At 42.7% G+C, this 10,794-nt stretch overlaps 1 protein-coding gene across 2 annotated transcripts in view; it reads right to left on the bottom strand.

The window, feature by feature from the left end:
• Positions 1-2,370: 2,370 nt before the first annotated feature.
• Positions 2,371-10,794, bottom strand: part of LOC147106088 (dynamin-1-like protein) — a 64,543-nt gene continuing 56,119 nt past the window's right edge. For both annotated transcript variants that reach the window (XM_086008847.1, XM_086008848.1), the window contains one exon: positions 2,371-10,106. In XM_086008847.1, coding sequence (XP_085864973.1) covers positions 10,050-10,106 — 57 coding nt within the window. In that variant the 3' untranslated portion in view covers positions 2,371-10,049. The remainder of the gene's footprint in view (positions 10,107-10,794) is intronic.

The following is a 10,794-nucleotide window of genomic DNA, read 5'->3' as shown; positions in this document are numbered from 1 at the left end:
CTCCACTCCCCTGAAGTTTCATCACCTGCACTAGTATTCAGCACTGAAAACCAGTTTGAGAGTGCCACCCTCCTGGAGGAATCCCGCACTGCCTGCCCCCTTATACCCTGTCAGATGGCCACCCTCCTGGAGGAATCCCGCACTGCCTGCCCCCACATACCGTCAGATGGCCACCCTCTTACTATCCTCTTGGCCTCTCTGTAGCTGTGGGGTGACCACCTCCTGGAATGTGAGCTCAAGAAAATTCTCAGCCTCCCTTATGCCGTGTAATGACTCCAGACATTCCTCAAGCTCAGAAACCCTGAGCTCGAGTTCAAGGAACTGGAGGCACTTCCTACACATGAAGGAGGAATCCTGGAGTTCCCACATGGCACAGGTCTCAGCTGTCCATTATTTTGCTTAAATGTCCATCTGCTCATGTTTATAAAATAACAGAAAATGCTAAAAATACTCAGGCCAGGCAGCATCCGTGGAGAGAGAAACAGAGTTAACCTTCATCAGAACAGCATCCGCAGTATTTTGCTATTATGCTCATGTTTATATATGTTTTTAGTTTATTTATTTAATATACCAAATTTTTATTTAATGCAATCCCAATCCCTTTAATGTTGGTAGCCTTAGTTAATTTTAATTTGAACTCCTCAGAGCTAATTAATTACGGTTTAGCAAGCCACTCCGCTTAGCAGATCCACCCACCTCACCGCTCTGTACTTTAGCAGATATCCCTTATACCTTTTAGAAACGCACTAATTACAACTGGTCAGTCAACTGCCAGCCACAATAGTGAACACCTCCCTAATTAATAAGTCTCTTAATCTCTCCTGTCTTCCATCCTATCACAGACCGTCCCTTTTGTTCTTTCCTCCCCTCCCCCCTCTCCCTGCCCCTGCACTTGCTTAAAAATCTGTTACATCTCCAACTTTTTCCAGTTCTGACGGTCATCGACCTGAAACGTTAACTGTTTCTCTCTCCACAGATGCTGCCTGACCTGAGTATTTCCAGTTTTTATTTCAGATTTCCAGCATCCGCAGTATTTTGCTCTTGTATATTAGTGTTTAATTCACTGCTACCTCTCTTCTAGGAATGCCCACCTTGAAGTTCTGCTCTTCTCTCTGACAGGATTTTCGTTTGTCTCTTTTACCTTGTTCATCTTCATTGCTGTTTCCCTTCTTGTGTTTGAGCAGGTCCATTACCATCTCCTTTTGCCTTACACCATCATCCCTTTTGTCTCAATCTCTTCTGCCTTCCATCCTCTCACAGACCTTCCCTCCCCCTACACTTGCTTAAAAATCTGTTACATCTTCAACTTTTTCCCAGTTCTGACGAAGGGTCATCGACCTGAAACATTATCTCTACAGATGCTGCCTGACCTGCTGAGTATTTCCAGCATTTTGTTTTTATTTCAGATTTCCAGCATCTGCAGCATTTTGCTTTTATAATTAAACTAGTTAGGGACCCACTTACAGCTGATTGACTGTTAACTGCTACTGACTTGCAGTTTTGAAGTAGTTTTAAAGAAAACGAGGCTAAATTTCATTTGATAACACACTCTATTACTCACCCACTACTTACCAGTGAATTCCCACTCACCAAATTCCTGTCGTCACTCCATTCAGCAGATTCACCCAACTCTGTCATCACCAAGCTCTGTGCTCACAGCTCATATATGTATGTTTTTTTTAACGTTTTGTTCATGGTTGTGGGCATTGCTGGCAAAGCCAACATTTATTGCCCATCCCTAATTGCCTTTGAGAAAGTGGTGGTGAGCCACCTTCTTGAACCGCTGCAGTCTGTGAGGGGAAGGTACTCCCACAGTGCTGTTAGGGAGCGAGTTCCAGGATTCTGACCTAGCACCGATGAAGGAACAGCAATATATTTCCAAGTCAGGATGGTGTGACTTGATGGGGAATTTGCAGGTAGTGGTGTTCCCATGCACCTGCTGCCCATGTCCTTTTAAGATGGTAGAGGTCGCAGGTTTAGGAGGTGCTGTCGAAGAAGCCTTAGTGAATTGCTGCAGTGCATCTTGTAGCTGGTACACACTGCAGCTACAGCTGGAGGGAGTGAATATTTAAGGTGGTGGATGGGTGCCAATCAAGCGGGTGGTTTTGTCCTGGATGGTGTAGGTATATATATATATATATACACACACACACAGGCGTACATATATGTGACTATCATATGTATATATAGACTGGAATATAAAAAATTTAATTAAACATATAAAAGTATTAGCATCATTATGGTTTCCAAGTGATTATTCCTAGGTTCAATAAATTGTGCATTCACCCGTCTGTACTTGTAATTCATATAGCGGTTCAGCTCATCACTTATAACTAGTGAATTTGTTTAACAAATTTTCATAAATAAGTCAACTGTAACAGAGGTCTTTAATATTATGAAAATTTTTGATAGTGAATACAGAGAGAATGTTTCCACTTGTGGGGAAGAGCATAACTAGAGGCCATCAATACAAGATAGTCACCAAGAAATCCAATAGGGAATTTAGAAGAAACTTCTTTACTCAAAGAGTGGTGCTACCACATGGAGTGGTTGATGAGAATAGTATAGATGCATTTAAAGGAAGGCTAGACAAGCATATGAGAGAAAAGGGAATAGAGGGTTATGCTGATAGTTTTAGATGAGGAAAGATGGGAGGAGGCTCGAGTGGAGCATAAACGCCAGCATGGGCTGGTTGGGCCGAATGGCCTGTTTCTGTGCCGTATATCCTGTGTAATCCTATGTAGACTACACTGGTCAGCATGAAGACACATGTTTTGAATGCATGTTCTATTTTAGTGATTAATTTAACCCTGATAATTAAAACATCTTTAAATTTAATTAAGCAATGTAAATAACACAGCAAAGTATTAATTTAGTGCTAAAAGAATAATTTAGATCAAGTGACTTTGGAAAAGAGTACATTATATTAATTTCATTGCAATAAGATTGCTTTTTTTTTTAAATAAAGTGGATACAGTTTGTTTGAATAGACATTATCAAAACAAAGAAATCCAGCTGAATTGTAATGCTGTCTACAATGTCATTATGCCAGTACCGAGTCCTGCTGTGCAACTTTCTTTTAGTGAAACCTTATGAGCCACAATTTAACTGAATAGCTTCTCTACAAATCCAAGATATGTATATTATACTCAATATATACTGATCTTTACCAATGACAATTCAAATTTATTTAGTTTGTCTGACTTAAAGGGATTTGCATTACTGAGAGAAGTGAAATTACTGGTCATGGACATGTACCATACAGAAAGCATAAATGGTAACATTAGTACATGTTTCAAACATACAGGATCTATATTATACTTGAAATGTATATGTTAACCATGAGATGCTAGGCTAACCAATACTAGCCCCTTCATTGTCAACACCCCTCTGCAATGGTATACAGTTTACTGTAAGTGCATACAGGTTAATGAAATGACACATCTTGACATGAGTGAACAGGAAACTTTTTACCCAATGTGTATTCTATCAAAACCTAAAAGCAGACATTAGATTCACAAATGGAAGTAATGAAAATATTTCTGTGAACCATTAAATGATGACATAATGCATGTGATTACTTAATTCACTGAGATACCTAGAACTGAATCCCAATGAATACTGTTCATTTAGTGGTCATGTTAATAGACTCCACCACTTGGTTCCTCTAGCCTGCATGTATTAAAATACAATTGCATGGTTGAATGCAACCATTGAATAGTTGAGCCATAAGCTCAGGAAGATCCCGGCTTCAATCCCTGGTCTGTACTGATTCAGTTGGTTTTAGCCACCACTTAAGCTCAGCACTGCTGCTTATTATCCAGCAAACCTTGCGGGAAGTGGTTTGTGTAGACACTGGGTCAAAGTCAGCTGCAATGTTGGAAAAAGGACACGGTTTGCAGTGACTGAATAAGTCAAATTCTTTTATTGCATGGGACTCTGGTGTTTTAAGTACTGAATTCTCTGTTCACTTTTCCTGTGAAAACCAGTGGTCTTGAAAATAATACTACTGCAGCAGGAAACATGAGGAAAAATGTGTTCTGCACTCTCATTTTCTTCCACTTGGCTTTAAGTAATATTTTCTTCTAGAGCAGGAAGTAAAGACAATGCAAAACCACTGCACCACATATCTGCCTGTGCCTCGCAGCCACTGGTCAAGAACATAATCCCAGTTGGAACAGATACTTTCTACCATAACCACATAAAGCCCACTCTCACCTCTGGATGATTTCAATAGGCACTATCACAGAATCACAGAAACCCCACAGTGCAGAGAGAGGCCATTTCGGCCCATCGAGCCTGCACCGACACCTTAATGGTAAAGATTAAGATCACAACTGATCTCATAACTGATTGTAAAACACAGACGAATCATTTGTCGGAGACCATCTCTCTACTGAATAGTAGATACAAATTATATGATATATATATATTATACCCACACACATGGGGAAAATAATGTTTATGAATGTAATATTTCCAAGAGGAGTATGATTGTGAATTAAATTTTAATCTTGAAGAGTATTAATTAGTTTTAAATTCAGCTCACTACTTGAACTTTATCGGAAATGGTAGCATGCTGGTTATGTTACTGGACTAATGATCTGGAGACGTGAGTTCAAATCCCACCACGGTAGCTGGGGAATTTAAATTCAGTTAATTAAATAAATCTGGAATAAAAGGCTAGTATCAGTAATGACGACCATGAAACTAAAAACCCATCTGGTTGACTAATGTCCTTTAGGGAAGGAAATCTGCCATCCTTACCTGGTCTGGCCTATATGTGACTCCAGACCCACAGCAATGTGGTTGACTCTTAACTGCCCTCTGAAATGACCTAGCAAGCCATTCAGTTGTAAAAAACCACTACAAAAACAATAAGAATAAAACCAGACGAACCACCCGGCATCGACCTCGGCACCGGCTATGACAATGGCACATCCAGCCCAGTCAACCCTGCAAAGTCCTCCTCACCATCATCTGGGGGCTTGTGCCAAAATTGGGAGAGCTGTCCCACAGACTAGTCAAGCAACAGCCTGACATAGTCATACTCACAGAATCATATCTTTCAGCCAATGTCCCAAACTCCTCCATCACCATCGCTGGGTATGTCTTGTCCCACCGGCAGGACAGACCCACCAGGGGTACTGGCGGCACAGTGGTATACAGTCGGGAAGGAGTGGCCCTGGGAGTCCTCAACATTGACTCTGGACCCCATGAAGTCTCCTGGCTTCAGGTCAAGTATAGGTAAGGAAACCTCTTGCTGATTACCAACTACTGCCCTCGCTCAGCTGATGAATCAGTACTCCTCCATGTTGAACACCACTTGGAGGAATTGCTGAGAATAGCAAGGGCACAGAATGTACTCTGGGTGGGGGACTTCAATGTCCTTCACCAAGAGTGGCTCAGAGCTGCCGAGTCCTGAAGGAGTCCTGAAGGACATAGCTGCCAGTCTAGGCTTGTGACAGGTGGTGAGAGAACCAACACGAGGGAAAAAACCTACTTGACCTCGTAACTCACCAATCTACCTGTCGCAGATGCATTTGTCCATGACAGTATTGGCAGCAGTGACCACCACACAGCCATTGTGGAAACAAAGTCCCGTCTTCACACTGAGGACAGCCTCCATCGTGTTGTGTGGTACTACCGTGCTAAATGGGATAGATTCAGTACAGATCTAGCAGCTCAAAACTGGGCATCCATGAGGCACTGTGGGCCATCAGCAGCAGCAAAATTGTATTCCACCACAATCTGTAACCTCATCGCCCAGCATATCCCTCACTCTACCTTTACCATCAAGCCAGGAATGTAGAAAAGCATACCAGGAGCACCACCAGGCGTACCTAAAAATGCAGTATCAACCTGGGGAAGCTGCATCACAGGACTACATGCATGCTAAAAAGCAGAAGCAGCATGCTAGACAGAGCTAAGCGATCCCACAATCAACGGATCAGATCAAAACTCTGCAGTCCTGCCACATCCAGCCACGAATGCTGGTGGACCATTAAACAACTAATGGGACGAGGAGGCTCCATAAATATCCCCATCCTCAATGATGGTGGAGCTCAGCACTTGAGTGCAAAAGACAAAGCTGAAGCGTTTGCAACCATCTTCAGCTAGAAGTGCCGAGTGGATGATCCATATTGGCCGCCTCCTGAGGTCCCCCCATCACAGAAGCCAGTCTTCAGCCAATTCGATTCACTGAACGTGACATCAAGAAACGGCTGAGCGCACTGGATACAGCAAAGGCTGTGGGCCGTGGCAACATCCCAACTGTCATGCTGAAGACTTGTGCTCCGGAACTAGCCGCGCCTCTAGCCAAGCTGTTCCAGTACAGCTATAACACTGGCATCTATCCGACAATGTGGAAAACTGCCCAGTTATGTCCTGTCCACAAAAAGCAGGACAAATCCAGTCCGGCCAATTACCGCCCCATCAGTCTACTCTCAATCATCAGCAAAGTGATGGAAGGTGTCATCGACAGTGCTATCAAGCAGCACTTACTCACCAATAACCTGCTCACTGATGCCCAGTTTGGGTTCCGCCAGGTCCACTCGGCTCCAGAATCATTACTGCCTTGGTCCAAACATGGAGCTAAATTCCAGAGGCGAGGTGAGAGTGACTGCCCTTGACATCAAGGTAGCATTTGGTCGAGTGTGGCATTAAGGAACCCTAGTAAAACTGAAGCCAATGGGAATCGGGGAGAAAATTCTCCACTGGCTGGATTCATAGCTAGCACAAAGGAAGATGGTTGTGGTGGTTGGAGGTCAATCATCACAGCCCCAGGACATCGCTGCAGGAGTTCCTCAGGGCAGTGTCCTAGGCTCAACCATCTTCAGCTACTTCATCAATGACCTTCCCTCCAATATAAGGTCAGAAGTGGGGATGTTCGCTGATGATTGCACAGTGTTCAGTGCCATTCGCAACTCCTCAGATAATGAAGCAGTCCATGCCCGCATGCAGTAAGACCTGGACGACATTCAGGCTTGGGCTGGTAAGTGGCAGGTAACATTCACGCCACACCAAGTGCCAGCCAATGACTATATCCAACAAGCGAGCATCTAACCACTGCCCCTTGACATTCAACAGCATTATTATCGCTGAATCCCCCCCCTCCTGAGGTGGGGTCACCATTGACCAGAAACTTAACTGGGCCAGCCACATAAATACTGTGGCAACACGAGCAGGTCAGAGGCTAGGTATTCTGTGGCGAGCGTCTCACCTCCCGACTCTCCAAAAGCCTTTCCACCATCTACAAGGCACAAGTCAGGAATGTGATGGAATACTCTCCACTTGCCTGGATGAGTGCAGCTCCAACAACACTCAAGAAGCTCGACACCATCCAAGACAAAGCAGCCCGCTTGATTGGCACTCCATCCACCACCTTAAACATTCATTCCCTCCACCACCAGCGTACCGTGGCTGCAATGTGTACCATCTACAAGATGCACTGCAGCAATTCGCCAAGGCTTCTTTGGCAGCACCTCCCAAACCCACGACCTCTACCACCTAGAAGAACAAGGGCAGCAGGCGCATGGGAACACCACCACCTCCAAGTTCCCCTCCAAGTCACACACCATCCTGACTTAGAAGTATATCGCTGATCCTTCATCGTCTCTGGGTCAAAATCCTGGAACTCCCTCCCTAACAGCACTGTGGGAGAACCCTGATCACACGGACTGCAGCGGTTCAAGGCAGCAGCTCACCACCACCTTCTCAAGGGCAACTAGGGATGGGCAATAAATGCTGGCCTTGCCAGCGACGCCCACATCCCATGAACGAATTAAAAAAAACTTATTTTCCTGACTGACACCCAATTACATTTATTAGGAAGATTACAATGGATTAATCCATTAACTTCAATCATTATTACACAATACCGCACACTAATTCAAGCACCATTAACCAAATCGATCATATAATCTGTAAATCACAACATGAAAAACCAATTTATGCATCATACCACTCAGTTTTAAGTAATTCTTCAGGTTAAACCCTTTAACCCAATAACCTTGAGATAAAAGGTGAAACAAGCTTTTCACACAACTGGAACTTTTTATTTCTAAGTCAACCGATAGTTTAAAAAAAACCAAATCCTTGTTCTGTTCCAAATTTGAATCCTGTTTCTCAGATCCTACTGAGTTCTTACTTACAATACAGCAGCTGATGACTCTCAGTCAATCTCCTCAGGCTCTCTTCATAGTACAAATACCAGGTTTAGCTTTAAGTATCACCATTCTGTCCCTTGTTCTAAGATTAGATGCCGTCACCGTTGTTACTTCCTGAATGCTTTTAGTTTACTTAACTTAGTTCCTTATGTTCGCACCAATTTTCCGTCCTCGGTAACCATCAGCTCCTTACAAGTAGTTTCAGTGGACAGGTTGTGAACAGATAGTTGGCGGATTATTAATTGTCTTCTTGCTCCTATACCAATAGTACAAAGGGCAGCCTTGGCCCTACCAGACCAGCTACTAGGGGCTCTCCAAAAAATAAATGACATTACAAGTGCTCACTTCCAGCACACAGTATAAGTGATACTGCTAATCAGATAGCCAGTAGGGACTGGGAACTATCCCAATATCCCTGGAGCCCAGAAGTGCCATTGGTTGATTCCTTGACTCTTGATATTTGTATCAAATTTTTAATTTCTTCATTTTTTGGGAAGGGGAATAAGAATGAAAGCAGGGGAAATTATACCAAAGGATTTTTTCTAAAAGTAGCAAGTTAAATCTGAAGTATAATAATCTTTGCTGAATGTTAAATTACAAAATATCAAATAGCAAAATAACATTTCAGTATTACACACATATACTGTACTGAGTGACTTTATAGAGGACACTTGATAACTTAATGCAATGAGAGATCTAATGTCCTTTTGTATCAGCAAATGTACTTTGCATCATCCAAAAATGGCAGCTCAAGACTGGTAAACCAGCTACAAAAAAAGATAGCATCAGCAGTTATTTCTGGCTTGATTGGGTGAGCAGAATATAGTTGATGCTTGTACTTTCATCATACTCTCATTGACTGCTGGAACAGCAAGTTCCTTTTTACATGTATCTAGCTATAATCACTAAATCTTGCATCATGTCTGCATTCTCATTGGTTGCATATTTCTACAGTTTCTAATTTCTTAAGAAAAATATTTCTCTAGGACATAACTGTCACAACAGCTCCCTGCTTCAATCTCCACACTCAGCCCAGTAGAGATACAACAACAGAGGCAAGTCTGAATTTACCTGCATAAGGTCTGCTGGACGGTTCCTGCCACTTACTCCCTGGTCCTCTCAGAATCAGGATCAGCCTTTTCTGCTACTTGCTCTCTGCGTCTCATGCTCGGACAGGCCTTAGCCTGCTACTTACTGCCTCGGCCCAGAGCTCTCTCACATTCCTGAGCCTCCATTTCTCCCATAATTTGTCCTGCCTCATGAACAACATGGCAGGAAAGATATTAGCATTTACTAAATCTGCAAGTTTGTAACTTGTGCAGGCCAGGAAGAAATTTTCATAGTGACATTTGGTCCTTTGCTCTTAACAATATGGGCACCTACAACTAAGTAAAAAAGATCTTTTATGCACCTAATGGGACCACCCTAAAGATTAAGTGATGATTTCAAGTGTTTCATAGGCAAAAATGGCCAATGCAAAAAATTATTTGTTTCAAGTACTTCTAGACTGTATGAACTTAATGGGATATCATTGCCTACATAATGAGCAAACATTGCAGAGAGGTCAAAAAGCTGGAATGGAGGCAAGATCAGTGGATTGTGTGATTCCAAAGATTTCTATTTTCCAATTTAAACTTACAATGCATTTTGTACCACCACAGAACTATGAAACAAATATTACACAAGCTCAGTAGGAAATACATAAAGGGCTTGAGATTTACGGCATTGGGTTTCTGTAGTTTCCTTTTCAGTGCCATAGCTGACAGTTTATAAACACATTTTTACACAGTAAGCAAATAAACAGTGCATTTATCAATTCAGCAGCATTCAAGTAATTGATGTATCCATCCAAGGGAACTCTAGGATGTATGGCCAAGAGGTTCACCACAGGTGGGTTTCCCGTATTTCTGCAATAACCTGGCTGGCTCGTTGTAAGGCCTGTTTGGGAAGAAAAATCATTTAGGGTCAGTTTCTGCACATATTTGGATTGGATTGACAGTTTGTGATTTTTTTTTTTTATAAACTGTTCTGCATCCCTCACCTTGTTTGGCACAGGAATTTACCAATAAAATAAAATTGTAAGAATTACTACATAAGGGTATGACAATGCAGTGCAGGAAACTTTCTGATATCCGGCACTGACGGGACCGAGCTGGTGCCGTGCCATCAAAAGTGCCGGACATACCAGCTTACGGAACTGAAAAGCTCCGTGTGAATCAACAAACCCTGTTGCTTAGCAACAGCTTCAAAACAGTCGGCTGCAGCTGCAAGCATCTCTAGCTGAAGCTGTTGCTATAGCTACAGACCTTGCAGTGCCTGACTGGGGGAAAAAAAAGCAACGAGAACTAAAAAAAACTTATAGAAAACGGCTCCTGATTTTTGCCGTTAGATCGAGTATTCCGGACATATAACCTCCGGATAAACCAAAGTTTCCTGTACATTGAATAGTATGGTTGTGCAGTATACTGAAGATTTGTTACTCCCAAGTAGCAAAGTGATGGCTCATGCACATGGTTCCCTAGAGTGAGTCTCTGATTTCAGCCATGCCATCATGGGAAGGCACCAAAAGGAGCACATACGCTTCACAGCAGTTTACTTTCCTTATTTTAAAAAACCCAACTTTCAC

The sequence above is a fragment of the Somniosus microcephalus genome, chromosome 16 (assembly GCF_052327205.1).
Source record: "Somniosus microcephalus isolate GS21.2 chromosome 16, FLI_Smic_1.0, whole genome shotgun sequence".
NCBI lineage: Eukaryota > Metazoa > Chordata > Chondrichthyes > Squaliformes > Somniosidae > Somniosus > Somniosus microcephalus.
Note: the sequence above shows the minus strand (reverse complement) of the source record. Positions and strands in the feature narration are given on the sequence as shown.